The 16,629-nt window shown below is 37.7% G+C and overlaps 1 protein-coding gene across 2 annotated transcripts in view; it reads left to right on the top strand.

The window, feature by feature from the left end:
- ACVR2A (activin A receptor type 2A) overlaps positions 1-14,341 on the top strand; it is a 68,782-nt gene extending 54,441 nt beyond the window's left edge. For both annotated transcript variants that reach the window (XM_077320118.1, XM_077320119.1), the window contains 7 exons: positions 3,359-3,502; positions 4,106-4,249; positions 6,129-6,274; positions 6,584-6,698; positions 8,649-8,787; positions 9,461-9,591; positions 10,606-14,341. In XM_077320118.1, coding sequence (XP_077176233.1) covers positions 3,359-3,502; positions 4,106-4,249; positions 6,129-6,274; positions 6,584-6,698; positions 8,649-8,787; positions 9,461-9,591; positions 10,606-10,800 — 1,014 coding nt within the window. In that variant the 3' untranslated portion in view covers positions 10,801-14,341. The remainder of the gene's footprint in view (positions 1-3,358; positions 3,503-4,105; positions 4,250-6,128; positions 6,275-6,583; positions 6,699-8,648; positions 8,788-9,460; positions 9,592-10,605) is intronic.
- Positions 14,342-16,629: the final 2,288 nt, after the last annotated feature.

Raw genomic sequence — 16,629 nt, 5'->3', positions numbered from 1 at the left:
AGCTGAACTTGTTTTAGTTTCTTTTTTCATGGAATATAAAACTAGGCAGGTTGATTCCTGTATTTAAGATTCTCCATATTCTTTAGAATTCTGTCATTTCTATCATAATAGTGTTATTCATTGCTTACAATGAGTTTATAAGTAATAATAGTTGCTAGTGCCTATCTTTATAGTTCTGTATAAAGAAAATTTAAACATCATTTCATGGAATGTATGTGTGTGTATACTCGAGCATAAGCCGACCCAAATTTTAGCCAAGGAACCTAATTTTACCACAATATCAACAATAACAGGTAAGTGGGACCGACCCTCACTCGAGTATACACCTCGGGTGACTTTTTCAGCTAAAAAAGTAGGCTTATACTCAAGTATATACAGTATATATTCAGTTTTTGAGTGTTTATGTGCCATCTTTCCTATCAAATAACGTGACACTAAAATCTATTTTAAAATGTATAACAAACCAAAATAAAAATGATAATGAAGCTAAACATATAAATCAACTTCCAGAGCGATGTGACAGTCAGTTTGCTTTAGTAAAATACTCTTAGAGTTCAGAAATACAATCCTAACTGCATACTCGTAACTTTTTACACTGGTCGATAGTCCTATACAGCTGCAGAAATAATAATTTAATCTCTCTTCATCTGAAGCAAATTTGGCTTAGTCAACATCTGATGCACTTCGTTAGAGTAATTATTTATAGGAATAACTAGATGATTAAATATTCTATGGTATAATATAAAGAAAATCTGTTTACCATATGATAAAAATCCAGAACATCCTAAAGTTTTGTTACCAAATTTACAGCCAAAATAGTTTCAGATTTTCTTACAAAATGAATAGTGCCAGAGGTTAGAGGACTATTAAACATTTAAATGTCAAAATTTGGATGAACCATGGTACTGAATCAGGTATCTCTGAGATGGAAGATTGTCTGAGCCCAGTTTCCTTTGTGAGCAAAAACACTTTTTAAAAATTTGGAAGCAGGAGCTATACTTGGACTCGGATTAGTCTTCTAATTGGACTGTTATTTAAAAGGTGAATTGGTTTGAAATTTTGTAGATCACTTGTATAATAATACATAATCTTAAGGTAGAGTGTTATTTAAATTTTCTTATATTTTTTTCTTCCCTCTATATTTTGTTAGAAAATGCTTGCTTAGGTCCTTGGTTGCTTAATATTCCAAGTAATCGTTTTCTTTGTGTGAGATTAAACAAAGTGAAAAATTTTAAAAATAGTGATTTATGGAGTAATATATATTTTAAAAATGAGCCTCTTGTGGCGCAGAGTGGTAAGGTAGCAGACATGCAGTCTGAACCTCTGCCCATGAGGCTGGGAGTTCAATCCCAGCAACCGGCTCAAGGTTGACTCAGCCTTCCATCCTTCCGAGGTTGGTAAAATGAGTACCCAGCTTGCTGGGGGGTAAACGGTAATGACTGGGGAAGGCACTGGCAAACCACCCCGTATTAAGTCTGCCATGAAAACACTAGAGGGCGTCACCCCAAGGGTCAGACATGACCCGGTGCTTACACAGGGGATTCCTTTACCTTTATATATTTTAAAAGCCAGGTTTCTGCTGCACGGAGTTTACAGTCTAAACTTAGATAGTGTGACAGATGAAAGAAGAAGCGGAATAAATATGAACAAGTCTTTTATGTGCTTCGACTTCATCTTAGGCGTCATTCCAGTTGCGGGTGAAGGTATCATGAAAACAATAGGTAGAAAGACTATTTTGGTTTTAACTTTTACAGTGTCCATATTTCTTATTACTTTGTCTTTGGTAGTACTATTTAGATAATGGAGTGTTTGTCTCACAAGAAGATCTTTAAGATGTTAACACTTTTAAATTGCAGCTATAAATTGAATTTGAAATATATTTTAAAACCTGGCTCCCATTGGGGTGCAGTTTTCTAAACACAGTTGTTTTAAATAGATGACTGCCAGTAACCTAAAAAAAAAAAAAGTACCAGAATAAATGAGTGATAGAACCATGTAGCCTTCAACCCCTCCTCCTCCCTCCCGAAATATTTTACATTGCAATGCTCAGTTCTGTTTCATCATTCCTCTTCCAGCCCAGTTTGCTTGTCTAGTTGAGAGCTAGTTGAGAGGGAAATTCTTCAAGCACTAGACTAAAGTGTGGAGGGGATAGCATTGCCTTCACTCACTCACTCACACACTCCATGTCTTGTTTTAAAGTAGGACCCCATGGCAGCTTTCTTTATATGGAACATGGTTGCCTGCATTTTTAAAAAACTTGCTAGAGCCAGACAGAGATAAGGAATATGAGTGAATGGGTTGTGTTGGTTGCATTTAGATTCTATTATGATTATTGAGAAAGCTTAGCAATGCGATGCTTACTATTTTCCCATCAAGGATTTCTTGCATCTTGTCTGCTTTCTCCCTTTCTTGGGGAGAATATATTTACCTATAACCTTTATCACCTCCAGTCTACTTTTCAGGAGCTTGCCTGCCTGGTCACCTTTCAGAGTATAATGAAAATGCTTGCTTATCACATATTAGGCAGCACATCCTCAGGGGGATGTGTGCAGAAAAAGCCCAAGCTTCTTGGATTTTACTGCCTTTTTCCCAGATGATACCAGCAAAACATTGACCTTTCTCCCCTTGCATCTATGCTACCTATCGTTGGCCTCTGTTTCTCTGAATCTGCAATAGTCTTTGGGAATATAAGCAAAATGCTTGATCCTGAGCAAGCAAGTTCAGCACCTGAATAGAATTTGTAATGGATCCAGAACTTGTACAAAGTCAGGAAAGTCTTCCTAAAGCTGCTGAAGGAGCACATTGACTGTCAGAAAGTGCATGTGCTGCTCATAGAAAAGTTCCTGGAGATGATGGTTTTTGGTAGGGACATCTGCTAACTCTTTTACATTAAAGACACCTACCTCTATCAAGTGATTTTCTAAGTCACTCATTCCTTTGACGCCATTGGATTTCAAACAAATGCCAGAAAACAACTTATTTCTAATGAACAGATTAGTTGCGCTAGTGAGGTTTGGTTTGATTGGTTGATTCTTGCAGTGCAAGTTGCTAAAAATTTGGGTGGTTATTAGTGGAAACTAAAGATATGTGATAAACTGAATCAGATGGTGTTAATTCCCTTGATTTATACATAATTTTTGGTATATTTCAGTAGGTTGCATTGTTGTACATAAATAATGGCTTGTTGGTTTATTCTACTTCTTCTAAATAAGGATGATCAATCCAGTGCAATGGAATAAGTATTCTGGTTTTTGTTTTTTTTTAGTATTCAAATCCTGTTTGTTGTAAATTACTAATAAGCTGCATTGTTAGAAATTGGCCTTTCACTTAATTAATTAATTTGTCTGTTTGCTTTTAGGACCCTGGACCACCACCACCATCGCCTCTGATGGGCCTGAAGCCGCTTCAGTTACTAGAAGTCAAAGCTAGGGGAAGATTTGGCTGTGTTTGGAAAGCTCAGTTACTAAATGAACATGTAGCTGTGAAAATATTCCCAATCCAGGTATATAGGCAGTCTCAGAGTGTCATGCAATTGCAGAATTACTGACAGACTTACTCTACATAGAATTTCAGTGTTAATGTATTATTGTGAAATGCAACTTCACTAAAACATGCTCAGGCACACGAGCATTCAGCAGGTTTTGTTCAAAACCAAGGAAGGTTATTGAAGACAGCCCCTTGATATACCTTTATTTGTATAAGAACATTTAACATCCAGTGGACAATATAGAAGTTGGTTTACCACCTTGGTGATTGAAAAATGATATAAAAACATATTTTATGTATGTCTGTGTTTTTCTAAAACAATTGTATGTACTTAATATTGACCTCTGAGGAAGACCTGTATAGGTTGAAACGCATTAGGACATTGGATGCAAGAACATAACTTATATATGTGAGATTTGTGTCACCCCTGCTGTTTTTATTGTTTTTTATACTTTTTGAGCTCCATAAGTAACATTCAAATGAAATACATTTTATTATATAAAGTAGCAGTTCTCTCAACCTTTTGAGAACGAATAACAGAAGTAGTGTTATGAATAGGGAGAAGTTTTTAAGATTGTGGGCTATATTTGCATATTCATGTATTTATTTTTGTTTTAAGGACAAACAGTCATGGCAAAATGAATATGAAATCTACAGCTTGCCTGGAATGAAGCATGAAAATATACTTCAGTTTATTGGTGCTGAGAAACGAGGCACTAACATTGATATAGATTTGTGGCTGATTACAGCATATCATGAAAAGGTATTTGGACTGTTTTGTGCACGTGCTTTAAGCTTGGTGTAATGGTTAAGAGCAGTGGATTCTAATCTTGAGAGCCAGGTTTGATTCCCCATTCCTCCACTTGCAGCCAGCTGAGTGACCTTGAGCCAATCACAGTCCTGCTAAAGCTGTTCTTACAGAGCAGTTCTGTCAGAATTCTCTCAGCCCCACCTACCTCACAGGGTTTCTGTTGTGGGGAGAGGAAGGTGATTGTAAGTCACTTTGAGACTCCAGGTAATGAAAAGCAGGGTATAAAACCCAGTTATTCTTCTTCTAATGTAATTCCCATAGCTGTCTTAGCCCCATTCTGAGTGCACAAATAGAATACTGACTGTAAGGAAACTGGCTTTTTATATAACCATATAGCATGTAGGCTTTGACAGGTTTCCGGAAGTGTTTGCAACAAGATTTACCAGTTGCCTTGAGAACTGAAAATGACAAGAGATCCAGTAGTAGTTGTTGAATTTATTGTGTAGAACCATAACAATATAAAACTTATAGCTGTATAAAATAAGTACAAAGTATATATATATATACACACACAATATAAAATACAAACTTCAGATTAAAATAAAGATAACAAAGAAATGTTTATAAATACTTGTGATAATAATATCAAGAAATTTTGGTTCTGGGTTATTTGAAGACAGAACAGAATAGTATACATCCTCTGGAACTGGGACACCACATAAATAAAGGTGCCATTCTTTGGGAATCTGAGCATACGTTCCTGTAAGAAAGACTGATGTAGCAAGAGATCTGTTTTCTGCCTCTACCCACAATGTGGAGTAATGTGGAGGATATAGAAATACACAGTTTAAGAATCTGAGAACAGTGTACTACATATTGTGGAAGGGAATAATTTTTCATGAGGTCACCATTTTCCACAATAGCCTTATAATTCTTTTGTGCCCTATTTAGGTCTGCACTATTTAGGTTAATTTCAAGTTTTAAAACAGAGCACACCATGGCGTTTTCCATAAAGCTCCTAAGTTTAATTTCTGCATTGCAAAAAATACACCAGTGATATGAGTGCCTGTGATTCGAGTGTTGAGTCAGATCCCTACTCTGCCATGGAAGCTTGCTGGTGATCTTGTGCCGGTTATACATTCTTAGTCTAATGTACCTCACAGAATGATTGTGAGCATGAAAGGTAGGCAAAGAGAGCGATGTAAGCTGCTTGAGGTGCAAAGGCAAGATTATTTTATTTTTATAGCCCACCCTTACCGGGTAGGCTTGGGGCGGGTAACAAGAGGAATTAAAAACATGAATACGAACTATTCTCATGTACGTTTTAAAAATTAATAAGTAGGTTAAAAGCAATCTCTCCAATATAATTGGAAACCTCCTGGGTGAAGGGCTTGGTCAATGTTGGTCAGATTTCTTCTGAGTGATTCTCAGCTTTGGTTTTCAGATAGGGGGTACATAATGAAGTACATAAAACCACCCTTTCCTCAGACTTTGTGTCTCACGGTCTTGACTGCCACAGAAACTGGGCCATATCCTGTCTTTATCCTTGAATTTAGGAGCTGCTGGTATCAATTTGATGTATTTTCCTATTCCTTACATCCTTGGACAGCTTGCTCCAAGAGTTTGAGCATCATACCACTGAGTTTAACATTCACAGTAGAAAATAAACATGATGGAATTGGATATATGGTGGGTTCAGTGCTTCCCTTTACAAAGCCTGTGATGGCTGAGACCGTTCTGTGTACATTGGAGCTTTTGGGGGTATCTAAATGTGAGATGTCATTGTTTAATATTTATAACTGCTAACATCCCTTTGAAAACTGGGAAGGGGGAGTGTGTTAAATACTGTCATAGGAAAAAAATATGCAATGTTTTCATCTCCTTTGTTCAGGGTTCGCTTACAGACTTCCTCAAGGCTAATGTCGTTTCATGGAATGAACTATGTCACATTGCTGAAACTATGGCTAGAGGTTTGGCATACCTTCATGAAGACATCCCTGGTCTAAAAGATGGGCATAAACCAGCAATATCACATAGGTATGATACTTAATAAAGTATTTTAATCCTTCCTTTCCTTAAACATATAAAGAATACATGTATCACTGTAGCATTTTGTAAATTACAATAGCTGATGAGTGTTGTGCAAGAGGACCTTTGATGGGAGGGGGGCTGGAAGGCTGGGAAGGCTGCACTGAGAAGGGGAAATCCATGATGCCCTCCCCAACCTCCACTCCTTCATGAGTTCCTCCATTGAATTCCATTCTGTGCTGTACTTTATTCAGTACATTCTTTTAGCATTTATATAAGATGCACAATCTTTTTATTCTTTGCTTTTAATTTTTCAAGGGATATCAAAAGTAAGAATATATTGCTGAAAAACAACCTTACAGCTTGTATTGCTGATTTTGGCCTTGCTTTAAAATTCGAAGCTGGAAAGTCAGCGGGTGACACACATGGTCAGGTAAGTAGATGAAGAGAATGTGATTCGCTTTCCTTGAAATTAGGAGCACTGCTTGCAAAGCTACAGGATAAGGAATGAGAAAGTGTGATTATGTAGAGAGGTGTACATTCTTGGTGCTGCCTCCTAAGAAGGGATGGGCACAAACTGGTTCATGTCTCTTAATTCTTCAGAAATTTGTCCAGTTTGTTGCCCTCCTCCCAAATTTCCCAGACCTTTCCCCATTTGTGCCCATCCCTACTCATAAGTTCACATGCTAACTCCATCATATTTCCTTTCCCCTTGATTTATGGAGATTTCCAGCAGATTAAGACTAATCTAAACCAGAGTTCCTCATATATAAGTTTTATGAGGGTTTTGGCATTGGAAATACTTCTCAGTGAGGCTTGGAGCACGTTGCCCTGGCTGATCTGTCCTTGCCAAAAGCTCTCTGTACCCAGTTGCTGTCTTACATTGTTCCTGTCTTGGCCATTTCATTTAAAAAATGCAGAAACCTACTGCAGTTGTTGGTTTCTAAAGATATTACATGTATTTTTAACATTGTATGTGATGATCAGATGAGAGTCCATGGTTTTTAAGGTAGTAATGTTAGTTATTCTTTTGGTAGTTGTGGCATACATCCTAAAAGTAGAATAATAAATTCATAGAATTGGAAGGGACCGCCAGGGTCATCTAGTTCCTGGTTGAGGACCGCCTCTGGGAGTGGGGGGAGAGCCGGCGGCGTGGGAGCCGCGCACACGCAGCAGCTACGCACAAATGCACATGCGCAGAGCTGCCATGCATATGCGTTTGTGCCCCGCCAGCGGGCACAAACACACACATGCGGCAGCTACGCACAAACACGCATGCTGGGGGCGCAAATGTGCATGCGCAGCAGCTCCATGCATGCGCAGCAGCTCCGTGCATGCACATTTGCATCTTCTGGCATGCTTTGGGGGCCGCTTCGCTCGCGGCCTGATGAGCTTCTCGCTGCGGGGGGGGGGGGGAGAGGCAGACGTGGCTGCCGGTGGCCCAGAACCGAGGCCTTCCAGGCCGCGGACTGGGGGTTGACGACCCCCGCTCTGTGACAGCCCTTCAGGTATTTGAAGATGACTATCATATCACCTCTTAACTATCTTTGCTTCAGTTTGTTTGCATCCTTCTTCAATTGTCGTGTCCAAAACTGAACATAGTACTCTAAGTGAGGTCTAACCAGACCAGAGTAAAGTGGTACCATCACTTTGCACAATCTGGACACTATACTTCTTTTGATATAGCCCAAAATCCCATTTGCCTTTTTAGCCACTGAGTAAGACTGCTGACTCATGTTCAGTTATGGTCTACTAAGACCCTTAGAGCTTTTTCGTACATACCACTGCCAAGACAGGCTTCCCCCATCCTAAAAAGATGCATTTGATTTTTCCTACCTAAATGCAGAACTTTTTCACAATTGAAATTTATTGTATTCACTTTAGCCCAGTTTTCCAGCCTGTCAAGATCATCTTGTATTCTGATTCTGTCTTCTCCCCTCCCAGTTTAGTGTCATCTGCAAATTTAATAGGCACCCCCTCTATTCCTTTATCCAAATTGTTTATGAATATGTTGAACAACACTGGTCACTCCTCTCTGAGAGGATGTTGAAACATTTACAAGAACCCTTTGGGTGTGATCCACCAACCAGTTATCAATCCACCTAACAGTAATAAAATCCATACCACATTTTACCAACTTATCCACAAGAATATCATGTGGGACCTATATCCATAGCATTCCCCTGATCCAGCAAGGTAGTAACTTTCTCAAAAAAAAGATAAGGTTAGTCTGATATGACTTGTTCTCAAGAAATCCGTGTTGACATTGTATTTGAGACATTGTGAAGACCCTTCTGTAGGAGCATTAGTTTGACATGTTCTATATGAACTGTTTTTAGTTATGAGGTGAATAGTAACAATATGTGGTTAAACAATTTTCAAGGTTGGCACCCGAAGGTATATGGCTCCAGAAGTGTTAGAAGGTGCTATCAACTTCCAAAGGGATGCATTTTTGAGAATAGACATGTATGCCATGGGACTGGTACTGTGGGAGTTAGCTTCACGATGTACTGCATCAGATGGTGAGTAATATGCAATTCTTCAATATTTAGGGAAATCCTTGCACACTAATTTGCTTTTACTAAGGTGGTCTTCTATAAAATCTGTCATAAAAGACATGATCATTTTTGAATGTTACAGTTTAAGAGTGTTTGAATATATTTTAACTATATATTAACTATGTAGGTTAATTATTTCCAAGATAGCAATGTTGATAGGCATCTAGATACAGAAATCAATTCTATTCTGAAGCTATAAACAATTTTAATAAACATGTATACCTCTCCTATCCATGTACTCCAGTTTTCCAAGTTAATTTACAACTCAGATTTTTAAAATGCAAAACTTTTCCATTTACAAGCATTACATAATGTAGAAGATTCTTTGGATAGCATTTAGTCTTTTTCTCACCTGGAAGTACTTGTTGGAAAGAGGCACTTGCTTTTTAGTGAATGTTGATAAATAGAAACTGGACTGAAGTACTGTGTATCTTCACCATATTCTGTAGTGAGTAGATAATGGAGGGGCGGGGCCTAAAGTCATTTGGCAATCATGGAAAAGTGGCTAATTTTAAGCCTAACCAGTTTATCTGGCGTTACACTGAAATGTGAATCTTTTGTATGCTGACCTGAGTTCCATGAAGGAGGAGGTTATAAATGTGTTGCCTAATACTTTTATTATTTTTTTACAATACAGGACCTGTGGATGAGTATATGCTACCTTTTGAAGAAGAGGTGGGCCAGCATCCTTCTCTTGAAGATATGCAGGAAGTTGTCGTACATAAAAAGAAGAGGCCTATTTTGAGAGAATGTTGGCAGAAGCATGCTGTAAGTAATACAATCAAGTTGAAGGCTTTCACAGCCATAGTCAATTGGTTGTTGTGGGTTTTCCAAGCTACATGGCCATGGTCTGATAGTTTAAATTCCTGATGTTCTGCTCATAACTGTGGCTGGCATCTTCAGAGGTAAGAAGATGGGAATCTCACCATACCAAAGTATGGTATTTTGACTTTTATTTATAAGTGTTCACACATTGGCTTGGAGAGATTTCCATCTTACCATGTCCCACCTCTGAAGATGTCAGGGACTAAAACTACCATACCACGCCCCCACACTGCCTGGAAAACCTACAACAATTAAATTTACAAAGTAGCATCAAGTTATATTTGAAAACTAAAACAACAAAATTTCGTGTGGAGGGTAAGGTTGAGGATTTGCTTCTCATCTTACTAGTCTTCAGACATTTAGGTGTGTAACTCATTGCTATTGTTAGTTTAGTGTTAGTATGTATCCTTTTGATTACAACTGACATTAATCACAAGTCCTGTTAAAAGAAATGAATGGGATTTACTCATAGCTGATTGATGTCACTAGAAGTAAATTCTGACTGTGTTTTGTCAGATTATACCTTTGGGACTTTAGAACTGGTGTTGCAGCAAAGTGTAGCTTGGATTTCAGTCCCAGTTGTGCTTTCCAGTGTTATAAAAATAATAGTAGTAGTATTCCAGGGATTGAAAGGAGGATGTAAAATTACACTCTCTTACTGGGGGCAGTGTCATCCTACTATGTAAGCCCTGTATAAACTTCTTGTGCATTTCACTTTGATATTCAAGGAACTGGAACCAGGGTTTTTTCTGTTGTAGACTGTTGTCTTCTATGTCACAGTAAAAAAAAAAAGGAAAGTCAGGCAGCTTTGCCTCTGAAAGACAGTATATGTTGCTTTCAGACGGATTTTTAAAATAGAATTTGCGTTGTTTCTTAAAGGGTAGAACCAGAGAGTCTTTAGCTCCTTTGTATTCAGATTAAACAAAATGACCTTATACACGATTGCTATTTTTTTAGGGAATGGCAATGCTTTGTGAAACGATAGAAGAGTGTTGGGATCATGATGCAGAAGCCCGATTATCAGCTGGTTGTGTAGAGGAACGGATTATTCAGATGCAAAGACTAACAAACATTATAACAACAGAGGACATTGTGACTGTGGTCACTATGGTGACAAATGTGGACTTTCCTCCCAAAGAATCCAGTCTATGATAGTTACACCGGTCATACATCCCGACCAATGAGACTCTCTGAACTGGAGCTGCTAAGCTAACGGGCCTGTTTCCGGTCAACATAATTTTCTGCGTGAAATTTGGAATGGTAAGTCTGACTACGAAGTGTCAGTAGGACGGCGCTTCCTTGCTCTACTCCAGACATGGATCCAGGAGACTTATTGCATTCCCTGCATATGAAGGACACAAGACTGAGAAGTGGCAGAATGATGTTAATGGACATTTGAAGAACATGGACCTATCCCGGCTAGTCAAGCATTTTAAAAGCTGACATTGCATTTCTTAATATGTCAGAAAAGACTAATTCCTTAAAATGAACTACTGCTATTTTTTTTTAATCAAACATTTCATTTCAGATTTAAGAAAAAAGGGTAACTTGTTTTTATTGCAGTTGCTGTTGTGTTTATATGATGATGACTATTGTAATGCCAATATGACACAGCTTGTGAATGTTTAGTGTGCTGCTGTTGTTATGTAATCAAAGTGGGATCTAGCAAAAAGGCTTCCAAGCATTACTTAATCTCCCTCAACAAGGTATACCTCAGTTCCACCTGCGGCTAAATTGTGAAATTGACAACACTAACAACACTGAAATAATTGATCCTCATTTTGTAAATGATGTATTTCAGATTCATCGTGTTTGGGGAAAAAAATGGATAAGCTGTGCTTCATGCCAACAGTCAGTGGCCATTCCTAAAACAGTGTGTTCGCCTTCCTTGATCTAGCTTGTGTATAAAGAAGTATTGTGTTTGAAATCGCAGACTCCCCCCTCCCCGTTTTTAGTTTAAAGCATTATTTTGCCTCCAATTTCCAAAATATTGCATATGTTTATTTTACTAAATATCCTTTAGGTTTGCTGTGTCTGAGGGTTATTTGAAAATTTTTAAGCATGACTTTTTAAAATTTTATGTGAGCTGTGGCACTGGAAAGCTCTTCTAATTCTTTTGAAATAAGCTCCCCCCCTCCCCAATTTATGTATGTAAATATTCTGCCTATTTTCTGTCTCACTAAACAGGACACAGTTACTACTGGGTCACTGTTTCAGGATCACCTCAGGAAGCCTCATTACCCAGAACTCCTCATGCTTTGCATTACCTTTTGCAGCTTCACAACACTTGACTTTGGTGCAGACTTGTCAGAGAAATATTTGATGCTTGTTATGCATAGGTGTACCCTATGCTCACAAAGAACATACAGCTACACCTTTAAAAAAAAACACCTTAACATCAAATATGCAATGACTTCTGTAGAGATGATGATGTAGCAGTCTAGCAAAAAAAAAAAATCTCAACCCCATAACATTAAATCTAACTCTTGTAGGATGTGGAGCCTTATACCAACCGAAGCAAAATCGGCAGTAAGTGGACAGGTGCCAAAGTACTTTTCAAAGTAATAACACACTACAGTTATTTGATCACTTACACTTACACAGGCCAAAGTTACAGTTAACGTTCTAAAATTATGAACTTTACTGATTCAACTGTAGCCAGTATTCTGAGATTCTGGTCAGGTCACTTTTTAAAAGATCATGCATTAAGATTTATAAAGCATTTTTTAAACGTCACAATCAGGAGCTCACTGTGAATGTTCTCTTCTAATCAGTTATTTATTAAACCAGTGTTCTTTTAATGTATTGAATTTCTGGGGACAAGAGGAATTATCTATAAACAAGATTTTGGTCATTGTTTTCTAAAGCAGGTGTCAGCAGAGTTGTTCATAGGTAACTGGCACATCCCCCAGAGCTTACTGTTTTTGTCTTATGGATTTATATGGTAGTCATAAGAACCCCAAAGCTCCAACTGAGAAACAGTGTTGGGCAAAACTTGCTTAATTTTGATAATGTGGGCAAGGGATTATTTGCTTATTTTGTGTTTGGATTGTGTAATACTTGTTTTTAATTTCGGGATTCATTATGTTAACCTCAATTCGAGATGTCTTGACTGAACTTTTTAATGGTTGATTATTGATTTAATATAACTGATTTTCTCCTCCGGGGGAGGAGTGTTTCTATTAGGAACATGCCCGAACAGCATAATTGGTTGTCCAAAAACATATAAATACAAGCATCATTTTAAAATTGAAAACATAAAATGCAACCAATTGTCTGTGGAAATGTTTGATTTTCATGAAGCAACTTTTCATCAAATATGAACATCCATGACCCCTGAGGAAACTTGTATGTATTTTTGCAGGTCATTTAGGGGAAATAATCAAAACAGACAATCAAACCGGGTAATTCATCTTCTCCATAATTACCCAATACCTTTGAAAGTCCCCAAGTTCAGATTTTTAGAGAATACCACTACATTATTCAGAACTGGAACATAGCAGCTTTTAAAAATAATTTTGTTAAACTGTTGCTGACCTGTCTCAATCCTATTTAAAACAGCGTCTTGCAGGGAATCTCAACACCTCCTTGTTTCCAACTTTACAGTGCAGTAAATGTACAGGTGGCCAAGTTCCAAATGCTCAAGTGAAGACCTATCAAGTCAATAACTAAGCTAGGGAAGATGGTCTGCTTTTTAGCAGATATTGTGACCATTGTTGCTTTTATGTGCTTGAGTCATACAGCTTGTGTCGATATGACCAGCTTTGATGGTTTACATTGTGTTTTTGACTTGTGAAGAAAAGCTAGGCCCCTGGCTCAAGTTTTCAGTTGCCTTTGGCTTGCCTGTGTTTAATTAGTTGGCTGCCATATAATTGCCACAGGATTTAACAGATTAGCCAGTTTTTGTGATCAACTCAAAAGTTTAAACCCTGCAATACCTTCTCAGTTTGTGTTAGATGCTAAGAATTTTATATCACATGATGCATGACAACTCTTTGTACAGTTGCTACTAAATATTAACTTAGCATTTTGGAACAGATCGTGCCTCGTAATTGTTGGCGTTCTTGAGCTAGCGTTCTCATTCATGGTGGTATTCTGAAAAAATGAGTCTGAATTGAAATACACAACTTTGTATCTTTGATAGCAAAATCCATGTGGAGTAGCTCTTGCATAACTAAAGTGTAACCAGATGTAGTAGTAATAAATATTTGTTCATACTACAGTTCTACAGGAAAAAAATGCTGATTGTAGTTTAACAAAGTGAGGTGACTGGTTGGTTGACCTTTTTTCCAGTTTTCTCTTTTTAACCTTTTTAATGCGTTTTATTAGGAATATTTGGTATAAGGTGCAGAAAGCTATGTACAGGCTTATGAGCAAAATGATAAAAACAGTATCCTTGTTGGAAGACCATTTACCTCAAGATACTCAACCAGCAGTACTATTTTTTTTTAATGCACACTCAGTCCATAACTATCTGTTACCTCTCAAGATATCGGTAAGCAATTGTTTTAGCTTTACTCTGTACTTGTCAGTGTTCTGGGCACAGGTTGTTGTACTACTGTTGACTTGCAGTTTTAGCAAGTATTTAAAAACAAACACATCCCATCCTGAATAAAAGTGATTGTTAAATATTGTATAAAATGTATGCTCTTTCCCCATTCCCACAGAAAGAGGAATAAAAAAATTAAGTGACTACTATGACTTGTATATTCTTTTTTCAAGTTTTATCCCTAAATAAATTATGTGTACCGTATTCATGAAATATTACGTCCAATGTGATCTTGCTTAGTTTAAAAAATGAATAAGTCTAGTTCGACTTGCACTCTCCTTATATATCTAACCAACTTCTCATTCATACTGTATACAATAATCAGTTACCCTGGTCCATCCCTGTGGAAAGAGTAACCATTTTTAGTATAAATTTATATTTCAACAAGAAGTTTGGATAAATATTTAAATACTATGGAATTTACTAATTCCACGCATGGGAGATGATTTTCATGCAACCTGTTGGACCTAGCGGGCAGCTTGAAAATCCTGACATAAGGTGTTTGGTGCTAAAATGTTAAAAAAATGAGTTATGTGTAAATTTAATAGTGACTTTCAACATTTCAGGCAGAAGCTAACTTCTACAATATTTTTTTCACATGCACAGTTTATCTTCAGTCTTGCAACAAAAATCCCTGAATTATGATGATAACCATTGCTGAAGAAACATTTCCACATGACCCCACCCCACCCACTTTCTCAAAACATTGGGTAGGCACCATATTGCAGACTCAAGATTGCATTCACCATACTCTAGGGCATAGTTACTCAACCAGGGTTACATGAAACCCTGGGGTTTCTTTTTTTTGTTTAATGCTGGAAATACCAGCCTTTATTAATTTTAAAACAATAGAAAAAAAATAAGTTACCTCCATAGATAATGAACCTCCATAAAGTTATGTTCAACCTTATACAACTAATGCTACATTTGACTATCTATGTATATAACCTGTGTAGAAGTGCCAATGACTCTTTAAATTCTTCTGGTCTGCTATTAACTAGGCGGGTCAGCTTAGCCATTTTAGACAGTTCTTCCAATTTTTCTAACTAGTTATTTTTGGTAACTCTTGTTTCCAGTTCTCAGCTATTTATTATTTATTTATTATATTTATATACTGCCCTCCCCGAAGGCTCATGGTAGTTTACAAGGAACAGGAAAAGATACAGATACAGGTAATTATCATAAAATATATGATAATTCTTGCTGCTGTAGTTGTGTAGAAGTCTTCTGCTTTTTGAGGTATAGTAACTGGCATTACACTAGTCGGTACACTGGAAATTTGATATTTATCATATTTTCTAAAATAGCATGAATTTTTCTCCAAAACTTGATTATTATTTTACATGACCACTACATATGATAAAAAGAACCAACTTTGTTCTTACATCTCCAACATTTATCACATTCTTTAGTTACTTTACCAAGTTTGTGTGTAGCATACTATCTATAAAACATACCAAACCCTGAGGTTTCTTGACAGCCCTGGGTTTCTTGAATGGGTGGGAGTTACATTTGAATATATTGTTAAAATTTGTTAAATGTTTAGCTGATGATATTGACCATATACAGTCATGTTGACCTATGGTCCTCCAGATGTTCATGGACTACAATTCCCATGAGCCCCTGCCAGAATTTGCGTCTGAAACGCCACAAGCTACGTTTAGCTATTGTATGACCTTATACTCTGTCAAGAGATTTCTTAATAAGTTGAGGGGGAGCCCCAGCCATGGCAGCCACCGGAGAGCACCAAAGGTGAGCCGGCAGCAGGGCAGCCCCCAAGGCATCAGCCGGGGTAGAGGAGCTGCAGTCCAGTACCGACTGATCCACGAACCGGGACCGGTCCCCAGACCGGGGGTTGGGGACAGCTGCTCTAAGGGAGACAATTTCTCTCAGATAAGGAAATAACTGAAAAAATTGAGTTCCCTGAACAATAAAAAATGTTTTAATCTGGATGACTATCAATATCTATTACATAGATCCTTAGTTGTCTTATATTTAAAACCAAAACTGGGGGCGGGGAACTCTGACAAGCAAGATCCCAATAGACCTGAAGTCATCACAATATTTTTTTCTCCCGAGGACATTATACTAAAACATTTTGCACTATCCCTCCCCCTATTTTGAGAAGCAATATAAAGCTGAATGGGTGAGGCCTATGGCAAATACACAATTTCCTGCTTTAGCTAAAAATATTTATCCTGTACTAGATTATGTGGAAGAACTGTTCAAAACACCAGTGGTTGATGGCCCAGTAATTGGTTTGCAAGCTTACAGTTTATTATCAGAAGGGGAGGGGACAGTTAAAGCTCATATATATACAGAAAGGCTGACTGCTGAGCAAAACCTTGGAAGCTGCGGCGATGGCAGCCAGGGCCACACCTATTTCAGCAGTAGCCCCTATGGCTGCAGTTATTTGGATGTGAACATTCTCC

Source organism: Paroedura picta, chromosome 2 (genome assembly GCF_049243985.1).
Source record: "Paroedura picta isolate Pp20150507F chromosome 2, Ppicta_v3.0, whole genome shotgun sequence".
Lineage (NCBI taxonomy): Eukaryota > Metazoa > Chordata > Lepidosauria > Squamata > Gekkonidae > Paroedura > Paroedura picta.
The sequence above is the reverse complement of the archived record's forward strand: the minus strand, read 5'-3'. Positions and strand labels throughout refer to the sequence as shown.